The 19,494-nt window shown below is 48.2% G+C and overlaps 1 protein-coding gene across 5 annotated transcripts in view; it reads left to right on the top strand.

The window, feature by feature from the left end:
• LOC106976001 (two pore calcium channel protein 1-like) overlaps window positions 1–19,494 on the top strand; it is a 59,392-nt gene that overhangs the window by 36,199 nt on the left and 3,699 nt on the right. For all 5 annotated transcript variants that reach the window (XM_053200938.1, XM_053200937.1, XM_053200939.1 and 2 more), the window contains 9 exons: window positions 878–1,004; window positions 3,006–3,207; window positions 11,688–11,832; window positions 13,267–13,452; window positions 14,719–14,783; window positions 15,940–16,027; window positions 16,579–16,648; window positions 18,687–18,898; window positions 19,062–19,160. In XM_053200938.1, coding sequence (XP_053056913.1) covers window positions 878–1,004; window positions 3,006–3,207; window positions 11,688–11,832; window positions 13,267–13,452; window positions 14,719–14,783; window positions 15,940–16,027; window positions 16,579–16,648; window positions 18,687–18,898; window positions 19,062–19,160 — 1,194 coding nt within the window. The remainder of the gene's footprint in view (window positions 1–877; window positions 1,005–3,005; window positions 3,208–11,687; window positions 11,833–13,266; window positions 13,453–14,718; window positions 14,784–15,939; window positions 16,028–16,578; window positions 16,649–18,686; window positions 18,899–19,061; window positions 19,161–19,494) is intronic.

Raw genomic sequence — 19,494 nt, 5'->3', positions numbered from 1 at the left:
GGGGAAGTAAAATTATTAAAGAGTGCCACACTGAGTAGATACCCCTTGGGGTCTAGGGCATGGCCAAGGCTCAATGCGAGTGTCAATCCCAACCAGGCCATACTGCACTTCGGGGCAGGGCGGGTTTTTTGTCCTCTAGTTCTGTGTGGGATCATCATATCGATTTGCTCTGGCTTGTTGCTCACTCTTGGGCCTGGCTCGGGACAAACATATGCAAGGGAAAGTTCTGGCCCTCCTTGTGTGCTCTTGGGTCTTTCTCTCAGACCCTGGCCATGCCAGTGCCTCCAGCACCCCGTCCTGTATGAAATCCAATGTCTACTGAAGGTGGAGTGAGCACACACACCTGATTTATGCCTCTCACCCTGGTGCCATTATTAATGGTGCTCCTTTCTTTCTCATTGTCCCAGAGTGGCTCGAAAATTATCTGCCTCCGCTGCCCCCCCCCCCAACAAGGCAGTCTGGTGTCCCCGAAGAGCCTTGAGTATAAACCCAAGCCACGCTTCGATTCCTTCTATAGTCCTGGGCAAGTCGGTCTCCTTTCTTAGGCTTCGATTGTGAAGCCACAGTGAGGCTCCCTCAGTGTGAAGGGAAGGGATGGGATCGGGAGATCGCCAAGGTCCTACTTGCTTTGAAAGCTGCTGCCTCGAAAAGGCACTAAGAAATTCAGAAGGCCAGCTGTTCAGCGCTAGGGGCAGTGATGGCTTTGCGACCCCATCACACAGGACCGTGCCATATGGGGGGAGAGTCTGAGTGAGAGAAGCTTTTGCCGTGCCTCGTGCCCGTAGGTTGTCCATGTGGGATGGCAGCTGAGGTCAGCCTTTTATGCACTAAGGACCTAGGCTGTGAAAAACCGTGCAACATAATTCTGTCCTTCTAGGATGCCTGCCTATAACTTCAATTGGTGGTACTGTCTGTACTTTATAACCTACACCATCATCAATACCTACATCTTCATGTCCGTCTTTCTGGCCGTGGTCTACAACAATTATAGGAAGCACTTAAAGGTAAGGTGCATGAGCGGAAGCGGGGTGGGGGCGGGCGAGGATAGGCACGCGGGCTGGGTGCCGTGCCAGGGAGGCTGGCAAACGCATTGGTTCAATATTTGAAAGGGTGCTTTTTCTTTTCGCTTTGGCCAATCTGAAGACTTATTTGGTGTCTTTGCTCTATTCTGCTGGCGTGGGTGGTTCTTTGCCATTCTTTGCAATGGGTCTGACAGTGTTTCTGAATTTTATGTACAGTGGCAGGCTGTTGCTTTACTCATTGCTTTTAAGGCATTCAATTGCTCATGGTTCCTGGAAAGGTTTTGTTAAGAATGGGGGTTGGGGATGTGCTCCAAGCTTCCACTCCTTTTTGCCTCTCCAGCAAGAGCAGAAACTTCTTAAAGCCAGCGGTTTCTGCCCCGGTGCCTGCCTGTTAGATTTACGTCTGGAGAATTCCTGGAGGCGTTGGGTGGGCGGAGGCTTCTGAGTCCTTGGGGGTGGAGGATGTTTTATTTACAGCCTGGAATCCACCAGGCTGCCTCAGCCACATCACCTGCCCGCCCTCCACTGCACATATCTTTGCTGGTTGTTTTTTCTTGTTGTAAAACTAGTTGCACAGGGAAGCTTTTCACCAAAGGATGATTTTCCTGAAGGGAAGACATTGGCTTTTGGCTTCTGATCCTTATGGTTCTGTTCTGAATTTTTCATTGCATAGGGAGGGTCCCACCGTGGAGCAAGGAGAAATTCAGGGAGAACTTGAATGTTTGCAACTATGGAGAAGCAGGTGGCGGGGCTGAGCCTGTTGGTGGCAAAATGGCCTTTGAAGGTGACTGGCTTGTCCACGTCCTGAGCAGTCTATGTACTGCTGGGACTTGAGCTGCTCCTGCCGCAGAGGCCAGGCCTCCCAGAGACCCTCCTATCTCAACTTCCTCCCTCTGGGTGGAAGGAGGTCGTCCCAGAGAGTCTGGTATGCTTCTCTTTTTTTGCTGCTGGGCAGAACTGTTGCTGTACCTCCCCCAGCCCCAAGGAGGTGTTTCTTTGGGTAATCTTCTGCAACGGGGATCAGTCAGCAAACGTCTTAAATGTGCTTTAGGTGCCCAGCACCACACAAAATTCTGAGGAGTCAAAAATGATTAAGACACAGCCCACACCCCTCTGGGGTGCCTGGGTGACTCAGTCAGTTAAACGTCGGACTTCGGCTCAGGTCATGATCTCATGGCTTGTGAGTTCGAGCCCCACGTCAGGCTCTGTGCTGACAGCTCAGAGCCTAGAGCCTGCTTTGGATTCTGTGTCTCCCTCTCTCTCTGCCCCTTCCTGCTTGTGCTCTGTGTCTCTCTCTCAAAAATAAATAAACATCAAAAAAATTAAAAAAAAATTATAGTCTAGCTGTGTAATCAATTAAGTGATGACAATACTACGGGGAGCAAAAAGAGTGGGCATCAGGTGGCTGATTGTAACCCGAGGAGGGCTGTGCAGCAACCCCCACCCCCCCACCCCCGCTTCTGGAAGATTCCCTGTGCTCAGGCCAGATGGCAGCTCCGGGCAGGCCCTGCTGTCTTTCCTGCCCTGGACCTCTTCCTTCCGGACCACTCCTGGCCTAGTTTCACTTCCCTGACTTTTCTCCTCCTCCCTTCTCTTTCTTGATTGACTTAATGGTAGATCTATCTTCTCCCTCTCTGGGGTCTCCCTGTGTCTCAGCAGCACACCCGATTTCCTTCCTTTCTGGAAGCTTCCTTCCTCCTGGGCAGAGTGGAGTTGGGACCAGTCTGCCTCCTGCTGCTCTGTTTCTCACCACACAGATTATCCTTCACGGGCTCCCTCATTTGAACTTGGTAAGATGAGTTCTGTTTATGCAGACGGGTCAGCTGCGTGTACCTGCAGCCGGGGAGGGATTACATACCCGGCATGTTAAGAGACCCAGCGGGGCCTTCTCTTTGGCTGTTTAATTACCTTGAAATGTTTAGGGTAAAGAAACAAGGCTTTCTTGAATCTTTCTCTTAAAAAACACAATTCTATTTTTTAAAGAATGAGATTCGCAAACTGGCGTACCTGAAACGTCACAAAATGATAGAGGCGTTCAACATTCTGAAAGTCAAGGTGGGCACAGAGTTTGTGGTCATGGAGGCCCAGTGGAGGCGGCTGGCCAAGGTCGTGGCACCACACATCAGCGGTCCCCACCTGGAGCTCCTCTTGAGGATCTCCGACGAGGGACAGAAGGGGCACGTGGGTAAGAAGGTTTGGCCGCTGACATTCCTCTTGGCTGTGTTCAGAGCGGGCAACTCCTGGGGCACCTGGGGGGCTCAGTCGGTTGAGCATCCGACTCTTGATTTCTGCTCAGGTCATGATCCCAGGGTTGTGGGATTGAGCCCTGCGTCAGGCTCTGCACTGAGCGTGGAGCCTGCTTTGAGTTTCTCTCTCTCAACCCCCCACTCGTGCTCTCTCTCCAAATCAAAAATAAATAAATTTTTTAAAAAGTGGGTGGCTCTTAAAAGTGATTCGTAAAACAGCAGTACTGTTTTCTTGTTTTCCTAAATTTGCAAATAAAAATGTGTATTGGCACTCCCCGCTGGCAATAATCCAGTGGAATTCGGGCCCTCAAAGCTGTGTTCGGACAGGGCTGTCCCCGTGGGAGTTGTCACCATGAGCCATCCCAAAGCCTTTACCTTGTAACGGTCATTCCACCACTGACTCTGCTTTAGGGACAGAATCTAAAATCAGAAGACAGCTGTGGAAAGAAACGTCTACATTGCATTCCATATTTGAAAGTAAAAGGTTGAAAGTAGCCTAAAATTCATGTATTAATGGTCGGTGGCTATTATGAATAACACTTCCTATCTATGGCATGCTTATCGTGTGTGAGCCATTGTCATGATTGTTTCCTGCACGTGGTGTGTACGTGATCCTCCCCCTGACTCACTGAGGGGGGGATTTTTGTGATCCTCATTGGTCAATGTGGAGACTGAGGCTGGGAGAGGTTAAGCAGTTTGCCCAAGGCCATGCAGCTGCAAAGTGGTAGAGGCCATCTGACTCCAAGGCCCATGTTTTGCATCATTGTGCTAAACCGCCCCAGATTCCGATAGTCACATAATGGAAAATTTTGGTGACATTAACAATGACTGTGAAGATAAGACAGCAATTCAGAAAGATGTGAGGTGACTAAAATACATCCCAAACTGTGAAGCACCCTCATTTCACCTGTTTCAAGAGAAGTCTAGATGGAAACCCACCAAAAGGGAGCGGTAAGTGTGACAGGATGTAAATTTACATGAGACAAGGACTCTCAGACTAGTCCCAGAGGAGCCATAGGCTTCCTTAGGGCTCTGTGCACGCGTAAGAAGGAAAGCACAGTGATTCTCTGGAACTTACCTGCAAAAAGGAGAATGAAAAGACACGTGTAGTAAGATACTGCTAAATGGGTGGTGCCCACGTCTTCCAGTGAGAGTTTTGGACCTTGGCTGGAGGAAGGCCTTTGCCCTCTTGAATTAGCAGGATTTGGCTTCCTGCTGAGCCCTGAGCATGTCTCCTCAGCCACCAGCTCGAAGTTGCGGCTCCGAGTGCCTGGTCAGGAGCCAGGCTTCTCAGAGCCTGAATGACTGCCTTGGTGGCCCCCGTTAGGGACCGGTGGTGGTTGCCTGTGCCCTTCAGCATGCCAGGATTAGGGTTCTGCTAATGGTGGCGAAGGGTGACTGGTCCCCAGGCAACCCCTGAGCACAGTGCTTTTTCATGTCCAACCTGCCATGGACTGATAAACAGCAAAAATCAACACTCAGAAAAATGAAGTTACGAAGTATAAAGTCCAAGTCCCATTTTTTCATCATTAGAGTCCGTGGACAAGATCCTGGCAATTGTTCTACAAGTTTCTGTATTCAGCACTTACCCCACAGAGGGTGGGGAAGACATCGACAGGGCCAGCTGTGGCCCAGGGACATCTGTTTGAGGACTACTACTCTTGACCTTAGAAGAGAGGGTTGGGACTTGGGTCCCCTTGGAGGTCCCACCCCACAACCGGGGTGGAGTGGCTGGTCAGTTCAGTCCAGGTGTTCCCAGACTTCGGCCCCTCTGGTGTTGAGAATTCTTCCCTGATGGTTTAGTACCTTTGCTGCTTCTTGATGATTGGGACTCTGAACATGTTGATGAATCTTCAGGGCTTTCTCAAATTTCTTTGCAATTCCTTCTGTAAAGTGAGTTCCTGGATTGCCATTGAAAGGTGAGGTGTTCCAAACCTAGGGCTGGGGGCTTTTCGAAGTCTTTGTCTGTCAGGCATGGGGAGGCCTATGCACTTGGGTATCGCCTGCTCATCCAGAAAAGATACACATGGTCACTAGGACATACACGAACGTTTCTTTGTTGATAAAGTCAGTCCAACTATTGGTAGTTGTTTCCCAAGTGGGAGTACGAACTGCTTTTCTTTGTCTTGACAGCTTCTTCCATGTTCTGGGCTATAAATAGGCTGGCTTTTAAACGATACCATTCAGCTGTGGCAGGGTAAATATGGAGCTTACCAAACACATCCAAGTTCTAATGGCACCCCTACTTGTTTGGATGTATCATTCCATGAATTACATGAGGAAGAGGAGGGAGGAGCTCTTTGATGCTCCCGCACAACTTTCTGGAGAGTGCCAGTGAAGATCTGTGTACAAAACACCACCACCATCACGTGTCCATCGGCAGAGGCTCTCCTCCGAATGTGGGTTGTGATCTGGCACAGGGTGAAGTCTGTAAGAGTTACCAAAGGAGGCCGGTCAGGGACAAAAGGGAGCAGAGGAAGGGAACAGAGGCAAGGCCAAAGCCTGCTGTGCTGTAGAATGTTTTCAGGCTGGCCAAGGACAGCCATAGCAGGGGGAATGTGTGGACCAGTTGACATTATAACTCTTCCCGAAGTGAGAGGCCTCACGTCTTTCCAGGGGTCCACAGTCATCCTTGAGATAATGGAAGTCAGTAGAAGTGTTGCAGACTTGTGAGAAATAAGAGAATCTCCTCGGGAAAGGGCTCCAAATCCAGCTCCCTGGGGCAGAATATAGAGATGGAAATGACCAACCTTCCCTACCTCATGCGAAGAGTATAATGGGCCTGTTGTGAATTTTATCTATTCATGTTAATGTTCATGGCATACACATATAGTCAATACCAATGAATATGCTTAAATGCCAGTGTGATCTGAAGCTTGAAAACTCTTTTTTATAGAATGATGTAAGACAATTATTATATAACATTTTAATGTGGGTGTTCTGAAGAACAAATATATTTATACATAGGGACATAGCGTTTTAATTTCTTTGGAAGTCTTTAGGTAAATCCAGACTCTTGGCTATTTATCTCAACGTTCATTAGTCCAATGCCCCCAATTCAATTAGTGACTTTTTTTTTTTTTGAGAGAGAGAGAGAGAGAGAAAGAGCGAGAGAGAGAGAGTGCAAGCTGGGGAGGGGCAGAGAGAGAGGAAGACACAGAATCAATCCGAAGCAGGCTTCAGGCTCTGAGCTGGCAGCACAGAACCCGATGTGGGGCTCGAGTTCGTGAATCGCAAGATCATGACCTGGGCCGTAGTCAGACGCTCAACCGACTGAGCCACCCAGGCGCCCCTAGAAAATACATTTAAGAAACCATAAGTAGTTGATCCACTACTGCTGATATTAAGGATTTGTCAGAGAAGTAAAAACTCTACATGCTGTGTCCACATAGCTGAAATGAGTAACTCTACAGGGCCTTGTGATTTCTTTATTTATTTGACGTTTATTTTTAAGAGAGAGACAGTGTGAGCAGGGGAGGGGCAGAGAGAGAGGAAGATACAGAATCTGAAACAGGCTTCAGGCTCTGGGCTCGAACCCACGGACTCTGAGATCATGACCTGAGACGAAGTCGGATGCTTAACCGACTGAGCCACCCAGGTGCCCCAGGGCCTTGTGATTTTCAATATTGTGTGAGATTTACACAAGTTGATTGATGAAGATCCAACCTTTAAAACCACAACAGTTTATATTATGCCACATGGTTCTAACCCATGGTTAGATTTATGAACACCTAGATATTAGCTGAGATCATGGCACCCACCGACCTATAAGATAAGGATGAGGGGTGTGAGAAGTTCCAGCCATTTTAGCCTCTTTGGAGAAAAGAAATTTTACATGAACTAAAATGCCATATTTGCAGTTTTTATTTACACTGAATAAAATCAGGAAAAAGACATGAAGCCACATTTTAAACCCTAAATCATAAAACAACTTAGTCTACTAGTTTTTCTTTATTGGGAGCATTAAATCAATTTGGATTAAAATTTTAAATTGTTTTAGTTTGATTAATGAAGTAATTTTATAATGTTTTAAGTTTTAGTCAGATGTCTTTAGATTTAAACTTTTTAACCAGATCTTTAAAATGTATCTTTTTTAAATTAAAAAAAACAAATAAATTATAAACCATAAAATGAAATAATAAAAATAAATAAAATGTATCTTTTTACCAAAAAAAAAAATAATAATAATAATGAAGGTTATTCCCTCCCCACCATGGACTCTCTGCAATTAACTAACTGTGGCTCTATTGTGAATTGCACATCTTTGTAAAAAAAAAAAATTTAACTAGGTGCAGGCACTAAGGACAGTAAATAAAGTGACGGTTTCCATCTGAGTTTCTTAAAAAATTATAGAAATGCTATTTAAATTAATAGTTCATTGTTTTATATATTTTATGATCGTAGGGGCCGGACTTTATAAACCAGTTTGTTAATTGGGGGTTGTATTCGGAAGGCACATCTGTCAGGCAGAGAATCATGTTAAGATTGGTTCACATAATATTTAATTTCTCTAGCATTTTTAATATATTTGTGCAAGCTAAGAATTTGTCACAGGTTTTGTTAGAAGAAGAAAAGGCAATTGTGGAGCTTGAAATTCATTCCTGCCCCCCCCCCCCAGGGTGTTTTTGTTTGTTAGTTTTGTTTATTTTTTTAAGGGATAGCACATTTCAAGCGTAAAGAATTTTTCACTGATTTCTTTTTTTTTTAATTATTATTTTTTTTAACCTTTATTTATTTTTGAGACCAAGAGAGACAGAGCATGAACAGGGGAGGGTTCTGAAACAGGCTCCAGGCTCTAAGCCGTCAGCACAGAGCCCGACGCGGGGCTCAAACTCACGGACCGTGAGATCACGACCTGAGCCGAAGTCAGCCGCTTAACCAACTGAGCCACCCAGGCGCCCCACTGATTTCTTCATCTTTGGAGGATTCTTAGGCCTCTATTCGGAATTTAAGGAAGGATGTGTTTGCCTTAAAACAACGAAATTAACAATCCATTGGGAAATGTTTCCCTGCGGGGTCGGCAGCACTACCACATGCCGGGCGGCTTAAACCACAGAAATTTATTTCCTCACGATTCTGGAGGCTGGAGGTCCAGGACCGAGTTGCCAGGGGTTGTCCTCTCCCCTTGGCTGGTCAATGATTGCCATCCTGCGCCTTCATGTGGCCTTCCCTCTGTGTGTCTGGGTCCTAATCATCTCCTCTTGTGAGGACGCCAGTCATACGGGATTAGAACCAACCCAATGGCGTCACTTTAAGTTACCTCTTTAAAAGAGGCCCCTCGCCAAACGTAGTCACTCTCCGAGGCCCTTGGAGTTCAAACTTGAACACGCTAACTTGGAGGGGACACAGGTCAGCTCATAAGACCTGGTTTTCTGCTCCTGGCCATAGATTGTTATCCTCCTTGAGAACTTTCTTCTGTCTAAGGTTAACCTCCCCCAGCCCTCCACACAGATAATCTTTGAAACCTCGAGTCCTACTGTCACTTTGTCAAAAGCTTAGACTTGAGAGCATTTGCATTTCTGGAAGACAGAACTGCAGTGTTTTTATCTCATCTGCTGCAGACTTCCCCGCTCACACCATGTGACCCCCTACTAAGGCTCCAAGGCCACTGGTGGCACCACATTGACACAACTCACCTGAATGTATTTCTCTTCTTCCCTAGTGGCCCTGCAGACATTCAGCGGAAGTGGCTCATGACCTTTTAAGCAGGTTAGAGGCAAGTGAAGGAGGTAGGCATACACCCTCGAGACATACCCACAGGACCCTGCTGTCTTCTGACTGGCTCATGATTTGGAGTCAGCAAGAAATCTGGGTCCTCAGCCCTTAGTTCTGAGCACTTCAGAGATGTGGCAAAAAGAAAGTGCCAGTGAGCTTATGGCTCAACAGACTTCCCAGCATTTTACCTTTTACCAAACAGCGGTGTTGATGTAAATATTGTTACCGGGGAGTGGGGGGCACCTGGGTGGCTCAATCAGTTAAGCATCTGACTTTGGCTCAGGTCACCATCTCACGGTTCGTGGGCTCAAGCCCCATGTCGGGCTCTGTGCTGACAGCTCAGAGCCCGGAGCCTGTTTCAGACTCTGTGTCTCCATCTCTCTCTCTGCCCCTTCCCTGCTCACACTCTATCTTGCTCTCTCTCTCTCTCTCTCTCTCTCTCTCAAAAATAAATACTAATTTTTAAAAATATAAATATTGTTACCAGGGCAGACACATCTTTACAGAAGACAGCCAATAAGATCTGTTGGCTTTTAAGAATCACAGGTTGTATTTTACGGGATATAGCAGTAATTTCTAATGTCTGATTGTCCAAAAGTCTCCTGGGTTCAACTAATACTTTCAAAAGCAGTTTTAATAGCAAAAAGTTGACCAGAATTACATGCTTCACAGTGGTCTCCAGTACTTCTCTGAACATTCTCCCACTTCATCAGCAGTTATGAGCATTGTGGTTTCTAAGGCTAAACACTGGAATTTTATTAGTACTCAGTGTTAAAACTTAATCCAGTATTAAACTGAGAAGCACAAACTTACAAATATGGGAAGAAAACAAAGAGAATACGGAGAGAATAATGTATCTGCAACAAGGGTTGGCAGACGATGGTCCACAGGCTAAATATGGCCCACCACCTCTTTCTGTAAATAAAGTTTTATTGGAACACAGCTATGCTCATTCATTTATGTATTGTTTATGGCTGCTTTCATGCTACTCAGCAGAACTGAGTAGTTAAAACAGAGATCACATGACCTACAAAACCTAACCTATTTACTGTCTGACCCTTTACAGAAAAAGTTAGCTGACCTCTGATCTCCGACATAGAATGTCAGATGGATACAAGTGCCTTAACATAAAATTACTATGGTTTTGATTCTCCTTGTTTTTTCTTGTCCCACTGAATCTTCCAGATTAAAAGATGTGAACCCAGTGAGACTAATAGATTCCCTTTTGGTGTAAGTTATTTAGTGAATGATGTTTTGACTGGATTCCCTGTCTGTAGGTCACCCATATACTACCCATGGTTGTCATGTCATCGTCCCCCTAACCACTGATGGTGATCCAGGTCCCTGGATCCAAGATACCCTGGCACCTAATTCTCCAAGGCTACATTTCTGCCTGAGCAGGTGTTACATGCCTTTGGCTTTTGAGACATGTATGTATATTTTCCTTCTAACTCTGAAGACCCAGGAACTTAGATATCCTAAGATATCTACGTGTGTTTTTTCATCTAACTTAATGGACTGCTGTTCTTTCATGTTCTTGGGACCACAAAACTGTTAGGGAAGATAGCAACATGAGTGTGTAACATCACTCAAGTCTGTGTCTGATTCAGGCTCCTCGCTCAGATGAGGCCACACTTCTGACGGGGCCGAAGTCTGGGTTTCGGCTGATGGCAATTCCTCATCGTCTTTCTTGCATAAACCACGCTATGGTGATAAGCGTATAGCCATCGTTCATCATTTACTCCCGAAAACTGGAATGGAGCTGCAGACATCTGCCAGGCTCTCTGAATGAGAAGCCTTCTGGGATTTAAAAGCACCCGCCCCAACCTGGCCCGTTGTCTCAGCTAGACCTGATCTGCACCGGCAATTTCTTTAGCTTTCTTTAAATTTTCCAAACGTTGACTTCGTTTCTAAACTTTGTTTTCAAAGAAAACTTGGAAAGAAGTTGTAGGAGGTTACAAGAAGAAGCAGCAACATTCTTTACGTAGCCTGATTTGATCCGTTGATGTGATATTCTTTAGGTTGTATGGAGCAGGAGGTCATGCATGAACAGGGTTGAGAACCAGCCCAGTTGACTCCTGGCCAGCATCTGACCTGTCTAGCAGGGGGGAGGTACGCGGGGTGGTGGAGAAGAGCCTGCTGGCCCTGGGCATTCGGTGGGTCTGGAGAAGACCAGCTCAGCAGTCATGCGGGTCCAGGTTGGTCAAGAAAGCCCCGGCGAATCTTGGCCTGGCTGGTGAGCCCACTTTTGGAGAAAGCTGTTGGTTTGAGTGAATCCCCGAGAAGGGGAAGAGAAGACGGTAGGGGATTGAGGGGAAGGGTGTGGATTACACCTACCTTGGAGGCTTGGTGGAGAGAGAAGGGAAGGAGAGTTGACTCTGGAGAGGCAAGTCAGGCAGAAGGCAGGGATGGCCCACGTGAGGAGGAAGGTGGGTGGAAGGCAGGGAGTGAGGCAGCGGCATCTGTGAACTGGTGAAATCACATGCTTGGGTTGGCTGCCTTGGGTTGATTGCAGGTCTGAGTGAGTACAGGTGGGGGTCTCAGTGCTGGCTCCTTGGCCTTGGGCCTTCCCTTTGAAGCTTCAGATCTTCACCTAGGCAAGACAGATCCAAGAGTCTATGCTGATTTGGTATCACCCTTGGAACCTCAGCGACACAGTGGCTGTGTATTGGGGATCTTTTTTTTTTTTTTTTTTTAATTGCAGACAAAGTGAACTTTCTACGCTTGGCCGATCTCCTCAACATTCAGGTGGTCACCATCAACGTCAGGAGACACCCACTGGAAGACTGGATGCCTCGGGTATACCGGTCATCTGCAAGCCTCTTGGTCCAGAGGATGGTTCAGCACAGGCAAGTGAGATGGGGCCAGTTTTCTCTCAAGTTACTTTCAAAATGGAGGCGTTTGCAAATGCTGTCTGGACTGAATACATTTCATTCTTGAAATTATAAATCAGCCCCCTGCTTGCTGCTTTTGGTTTCTCAGGGAGGCTTGCAAAGGGTTCTGGATGTGTTTATTCAAGAGGACAGGCTTCTGGATTATGCTTCCTTCTGCCCTATTTCCTAACATGCCCAAGGGCCACAGACTAGATGTGCTGTCTGAGCCAGAAAAACTGACCGCTCTCTGAAATCAGAAGGTTCTAGCCTCATCTCGAGTGATTAGGAAGTTGATGTCAGATATGGCACTTTGACTTTGTAAAGTCTGTGGTAAGAACTCCTGAATTAGAGTCATTGGAATGGTCATCAAGAAGACCATCAATTCTTTTATTCTCAAGCAAATGGACTCCGGAAAGAGGCATTCATTGTGGTTGCAGATCGTATATTTCATATGCGTGGCACAGAGTAATCCGTATCATCAGAGGCTCGTCCTCTTGCTCTCTGAATTTAGTGTTTCATAGAAGAGAATGGTTCAGAAGTCCTTGAAAGTGTCTCAGCCTGTGACGCAGGCACCCCATATCCCTTTTCGCTGTCCATGTTTGGTGTTTATCAAAGCCCTTTATGTAGAGACTTCTTCCCATTACTCCCAGCCTTGAATTACTGATGTGTTTCATGTACTGGATGTTTGTGTGTCCACCTGAGGCATCCTGAGCTGGGTCCTGGGTCTAGAGCTTCACAGAGAACAGTGGGGTAGGAGCCCCTCTTGTCTTCCCAAGGGTCACCCCGTGTTCTCTGACGCACAGGGACAGGCACCTAAGCAAAGAAGCCTGCTCTGTAGTTGAAGAGTCGGGTCAGAGCCCAGCTATCATACTTTTTCACCCATCTCCCCCCAGACTTGGTGAGGAGGATGGACATATCAGTCCCCTGGAAGGCTATGTGCCTTAGGGGTGAAGAGGCTTTCAGAAGCTTTCTTAGTTAAGGATGTTCATTTTCTAGGGACGAGTAGCAGAGGTGTAATGATCCCGTGCTAAGCCCTAAACCCTCTCCTTGCCCCAGTTCTGCCTAAGCTTTCACCTGATCCAGGGACTGTGCCCCCAGAGGGGAACCTGGGGAAAGCACGCCTCTATACCCCCTGCTTGCTGAGTCTTCATGTTCTCCTTGGCTGGAAGGGCTACACCAAGTATCAGGGTTGGCAGGTGAATTTCAGGACGCTGGCCGTGCCGGAACCTTTACTTACTTGAGTCACAAGTGTGCATGTGTGTGCGCGTGTGCATTGGTGGGACGGGGGTTGGGGGCATCTCGTATTCATCACATTGTTGGGAAACAAAGTAGCCCCTCTAAGGCTCTGAACATGCTCCTTTTACGGAAATGTGGGATGACGGGATCTCTTCTTTTCTTCCCTCGTGGCAGGATTTTTGTCTGGGTTTATGATGTCATCATTCTAATAAATGCCATATTCATTGCTCTGGATGAGAGAAACCCCTTCATTTCCTATGCAGAATGGCTTTTCCTTTCTCTCTACATTATTGAAATTCTCCTGAAACTGTACACATACGAGCCCAGAGCCTATTTTGACAGAAGGCAGTTCTGGAACTGGTGAGCATGTGTATTCTGGCGTGGCAGGGGGTGGAGGGGGCAGAGGCCCTGGGCGACGAAAGGGGGTTTTCTCTCAGTGTGCGGAATATCGTAGTTTTTCAAGCTCCAGCTGCCTGGTTTTGGCGCATCTTATAATGAAATCTTGGGGGGGGGGTGTGTGTGTGGAAACATCTGGTTCAGGCAAAGCTGTTATTTAGGATGTGAGTTTGCACTGACTCTAGCTAAAATGAGAATCGCAGATCATGACATCCTGGATTTGGAAAGGACCTTAGAACATCATACCCAATGAGGCAGTGCCTTCCATAGCTGCCTCAGCCCACTCCGTGGTCTTTTTATCAGAGAAGTTGGCAGATGTGGCTGGACAGTGAGACCGCCAGCAAGCTTTTTCCCACACTGGGTGTGTCACCTGTGGCCCTTTCTTCTCCAGGCTGTGTACCTCCTGGTCTTGAACTATCACCCACATGCTGTAGACCATCTCAGATGCACCGCGTGCACTGGCGGGGTTGGATCTTGGTGGTCACTGCTCTTGGTGCCAGGAAAGTCACTGGGGATGCACGTGTGGCCAAAGAGGAGCTAGTTATTCTCGTCCAGTGCTTTGGCACGGCTGTCCTTTGATACTTCTGTCAGGAAGAAAAGTGACGATGTGATGAATGTCCCCTTTAATTAAAAAGTTGCAATGTACCCAGTAAAATTAATACCAAGAAAAATTATGCCATGCATTCAGAAAATGTGTCCAAGTATTCTTGCAAGGACACGGTAAAACCTTGGACTGCGAGTAGCTTGTTCTGGAGTGTTCCGCAAGACTAGCAGACATTTCTGATAAATTTTAACTTGATAAACCAGCGACGTCTTGCAATACGAGTAGTACATGACGGCGAACATCACGTGATCACGACTGAGCCAGTGGTTCTTGAATTCCACTTTGGTATCCAAGGGCTTTGGATTGCAAACATGTTTCCGGAATGAATTATGCTCACAAACCAAGGTTTTACTGTATATCATTATTTTGTAAGACAAAGTGATAGGACTTGGTTGATTGCCATGAATTCCCTTGGGTGGTCCATTGGAGCAGCCAGTGAATGATCATTGGATCATTCAAATGTAGTATTTCTTGTTTCATCTCCACTGTTCTAAAAATTATGGAAATCAGTTTCATGGCCGGCTCATTGCTTCGCATGAGACTCGATTTAAAGTTTTCTTGGGATCAGTTGTGTCCTCACAGGCCCTTCCCTTGATCCTTCACCAACTTTGCTTCTGCACCATTAGGTTTGATACGCTGATCATCATCGCGGCCCTGGTGGCCACTGTGGCCAACACCACCATTCAGTCAGGTCAGTGCCACGGGCTCTCGGCTTCACCACCTCCTGGGATCGTGCATTCAATTGGTAGCCTTTGTTGAACATCCACCGTGCACCACTAAGGTGTTTGGGATGAGGCAGCGGAGATACAAGAGAATTCGTGAGAAAACGTTCCATGTTCTGAGAGGGATGGTAGCCTTGTTTGTGTTTCGCTGTAATTAGAGATTTCATTTGTATGCATCCATCATACCAGATAAGGATCTGGTCACCTCCTCTCCAAAACTGCCCTCAGTCTCATGGCTTAACCTTCATGTCCATCTTGGCCCCCTGCCCATCTCGGTCCCCTCCCATGGTCCAGCTGTAGCCGGAACTCTGCATTGTCCCTTGCCCACTGCCCTCTTGTGTCTGCACACATATTCCACCACCATTGTGCACACTCCTTCCTGTGGACACAGAGGGGTTATTGAGAGATAGTGCAACAACTTCTTCTCCTTCTTCTCCCTCCTCCTTGTCCTCTTCCTCCCCTTCTCTTCCTCCTCCTCCTCTCCCCCCTCCACCTCCTCTCCCCCTCCTCCTTCTCCTCCTCTTTCTCCTTCTTCTTCTTCTTCTTCTTCTTCTTCTCCACCTCCTTCTATTTGTTTATTTTAACAGGAGAGAGGGGGCCGAGAGAGAGGAAGACAGAGAATCCCAAGCGGGCTCTGTGCTGAGGGCCTCCCCAACGCAGGGCTCCGTCTAACAAACCGCGAGATCGTGACATGAGCCGAAATCAAGATGCAGACACTTAACCTACTTAGCCACCCAGGCGCCCCAAGATAGTACAGCCTCTTAACATAACTCTATGAAATGAATATTGGGGAAGGAAGGGCTTGTTGAAATGTGTTCTGTAGAACCTGATCCACAGTCTTTCTTAAAGACGGTCTGACGTCTACACCTCCTCTCATGATTCTCTAGCTCTAGGGGTGGGAGGGCACGCCCGGTGTGGCTTTGGCGGGGGTGGGTTGAGGGGGGGGGGTGAGTGATTCCAGGAGCACTTACTTCCTCATTGCTCAGAGCCACTGCCCTGGTCTTGAAGCCGCATCTCTCCCCAGTACTTACGGGGTCTCAGACCTCACTGAATAAAAGGGACGAGCCAGAGGCACTCATAAAATGGAATGCTACGTGATGGTGGGGTTTCTTTTTTTTTTCCTAGCAAGAAAATACAACAGTCAGCAGATACTGGATATTGTGCTGATCTTGAGGATACTCCGGCTCTTAAGGATCATTGTCAGCATTCAGAGGTAAAGATGGGGCGACGTGCACTCTGGTGGTTCCCACACTGGAGCCGGCCGGAAACCCTTCCCGCCTCAGAACTATAGACGCATCCCGTTACGAAGCTGGAACGTAACCTGTACGGAGGACCTGGCGTTCGCTTGGGGCCGGGGGGCAGTGGGGCAGGGCGGGAATCAGGATGGTGAAGAGCACCCACGTGGCAGCTCCCTGAGGGAGCTCTTGTCACCCACTTTCATCCCTGTGACCCCTTCCTTCAACTGAGCAGGCTGCACGGTGACAGAGTAACAGCGGCTCTGGTGGCAGCTAACGCTAACCTGAGTGTGCCCGCCGACAGCCCTCGATGTAGGGGCTTTTATCATCCTTTGTCCACAGGTGATGACGATGGAGCTCAGAGAGGTTGAATGGCTCCCCCAATGGTGCACAGCTAAGAAGGCAAACTCCTGACAGGATTTAAAGAACAGATCCAGGACTGGGGGAAGGGATATTGAACCAAACCCGCCAGCCTGGTGTCAGTTTTACTTTGCGGCTTCCCTTGGGCCACCTCTTGGTTTTATCCTAGGTTCCGGGTCATCGTGACGACCTTAATTAACATTGGGCCCACGATACTGACGTTCGGTGGACTCGTCTTGGTAAGTGGCTTGTCCTTGGTGCTGATCTACGTGAAGTAAGCGGTAAGATGCTCTTTCTTGGCAACTGTCCGTAAGCCTTATTTTAAGTGAGGAAAAGAAAGGGCGATTAAGCACACGAGACCCACTGGTTTCTAGTACTCCTTTTTTAGAATTATCCGCTGCCTGCAGACCCTGGGCATATGCCAGTTAAGGTACACCGGCGACTGGGGTAGACACCAGAACTTCCGCGGCTTAACACAGTCACACTTTCTTTCTCGCCCACGGTCTAGGTGGGTCTTCCTGGCTGGCAGGTGCTTCCCAGGGATGTAGGTTCCTTCCGGCTCATGGCTGTGTCCCCCCCCTCCCCGCCCCCACCCCCGCCCCAGACCTCAGATCCTTCTTCGTCCTGCTTGTGGCCTCAGACCCCACCGCAGGGAGGCCAGGGGGCTGGAGTCTCCCGCTCAGGAGAGATTCCGCACCGCGAAGGACGGAGCTCGGATACTGGTGGACACTCTTCTTTTTCGTTTCTGTTAGCACAGTGAGAAATCCTATTAGTACAGAAGAATGAAAGGTAGACTTCCAGTCATTTCCAGCCCCCACCTGCCTCTTTCCCAGATACGACCGTTATTCAATGTTTCTTGTTCCTCTTCCTAAATATCTCTATGTCTGCAACAAGCATACCATGGACATGCATGTCTGTGTCTAGTTTATTGTTCGGTCAAATGGAATGATCCACAAAGGGGTGCGCACCTTTCTTCCACCTCCTAACCTTGTCCCACGTCCTGGAGTTCACGTGTGTCCGTGTCGGCTCTGGGAGGGTTAAGGGTCCCACCGCAGAGGAGACTCGGGAGCACATCTGACCAGCCCCTCTACTGACAGACCTCTGAGGTTGGTCTCCCCTTGTTGCCATCACAACTGACGTGGTGAGGGCCATTCTTGTACCTGCCCCTTAGTGTGCTTCTGTACGCTGATCCGCTAGGTCAAGAGGGAGATGTGTTCAAACTTTGGACGGCTTGGTGGCCAGTTGCCTTCCCAGAGAGTGCTCCCTGTGTACCCCAAACGACAGCGCGTGACAGCCTGTTTCTCCGCGCCCTTCGCACCCTAACCAGGGGTTCATTAAACACTGCCCTGTTTTCCAGTCTGACAGGGGAGAAGATGGCACCGTGTTGCTTTGACATGCGTGTCTTTCGCGTTTCATGAGGCTGAGCGCCTTCTCTGTGTTCTTTTGGACAGTTTTGCTTATCTTCCCGTGAGCAGCGTGTTCATATCTTTGGTCCATTCTTCTGTTAGTTCTTAAATATGATTTGCAGGAGTGTTTTGCCGATTAAGGAAATTGGCTATTGGCAAGTTGTTTATAGTGTAATTACTTTTCCTTCTCTGTCACTTGTGTTTTGAGTTTTTCTTTCTTACCTAAAAGCTTTTTGGGTTGTTTTTTTTTTTTTTTTTTTTTTTTTGTAGATTTTGTATGTTTTGTTATTTGTCTATTTTGGGGCTGTATAAAAATTGACATTAATTATATAGCCATATTTGTTAGTCTTTTATTTTACAGTATCTCGTTTTTATGTCATGCTTAGTGGGGCCTTTCCCTACACACTTCTTTTCCCCCAGTTCCTTCATGGTTTGTTTTTTACATTTGACCCTTTCGACCCTTTGGAATTTATTTTGGTATAAAAAACAGGGTGAAGACACAACGTTACTATATTTTTTTTCCCTGGGGGACCAACCGTTATTTATTGAGTATTTAACCCATTAACTTGCTAGAAGCTTTGGTTCTGATGCATAAGCCCATGGGAGAGGTCACGGTGTGGTCCAGCTGGCTGTGTGTCCTCTGTCCCTCCACGGACAGCTCAGGCTTCTCCAGCAGAATAGCCGATCAGTCCGCCCCCTAACCCCCACCTCCACCCCCACCCTGACACTGCCTGGGACTCGGTTGGGGAGGGCAGCCCTTTCTGCTGGGCACACGGACTAGCAATGTCCCCAGCCGGCCTCTCCAGCGCGCCCCTCGCCCCGCGATTCTGCAGCTCGGTGCGCCCCCTGGTGACCAGTGCTGCCGTCCTAGGTGGTCTACTACGTGTTCGCTATCATCGGGATGGAAGCATTCCATGGCAAAGTTCGGTTCTCTGACCCGAATTTCACCAGTCCTGATGCTCTGGTGTGTGGGAACCCAGCCTTGAAAGATTCAGCATTTGCCCGAGACAGGTACTGCAAGAACAACTTCAACGACCTGGCCTCCTCGTTCATCGTGCTGATGGAGCTCACAGTGGTTAACCAGTGGCACAATATCCTTTCTGAGACGGGCCCGGCTGCCTCACTGGGGCGCCGCCTGCTTCTTGGGGTGGGGCAGGGGGGTGGCGCCGAAAGTGACTTCCAGGAGCATCGGCGGGGGGGGGGGGGGGGAGCACCTGCCGAGTTCCCTGCAGGTTGACGTCCTTAGCCTCCTACTTCTCGCGGGCGGCTTTGCCCTCGTGACTCACCAGGTGGCAAAGCTGTACTTCATCGGCTTCCACATCGTGGTCGTCATTCTCATCGTTAAGTGAGTCTGCTCCCGCCACGCTGGCCGATTCCACATCTCCTCCCTGAGCACGTGTAACCGCTTTACCTCCCTTCTCCCGTGTTCCGTCCACCTGCTGTACGTTGTGGGTCGGCACTGGAAGGGAGGAGTCTTACTTGTGTCCACATTTGTGCCCTCGTTGCCTGCCAGTGCGGTGCACCTCTGTGCATAACACGCATCTCATAGTCTCAGAGGTTGTTGGGGTCAGAAGGACTCTGGGGTCCTGGCCGGTCTCCCTCCCCTCCCCCGCCCAGACCGAATCCCTTTAGAGCATCCCTGTGAATGCCGATCACCCTCGGCTCCAGTCCGCCCCTCT

Source organism: Acinonyx jubatus, chromosome A3 (genome assembly GCF_027475565.1).
Source record: "Acinonyx jubatus isolate Ajub_Pintada_27869175 chromosome A3, VMU_Ajub_asm_v1.0, whole genome shotgun sequence".
Lineage (NCBI taxonomy): Eukaryota > Metazoa > Chordata > Mammalia > Carnivora > Felidae > Acinonyx > Acinonyx jubatus.
The sequence above is the reverse complement of the archived record's forward strand: the minus strand, read 5'-3'. Positions and strand labels throughout refer to the sequence as shown.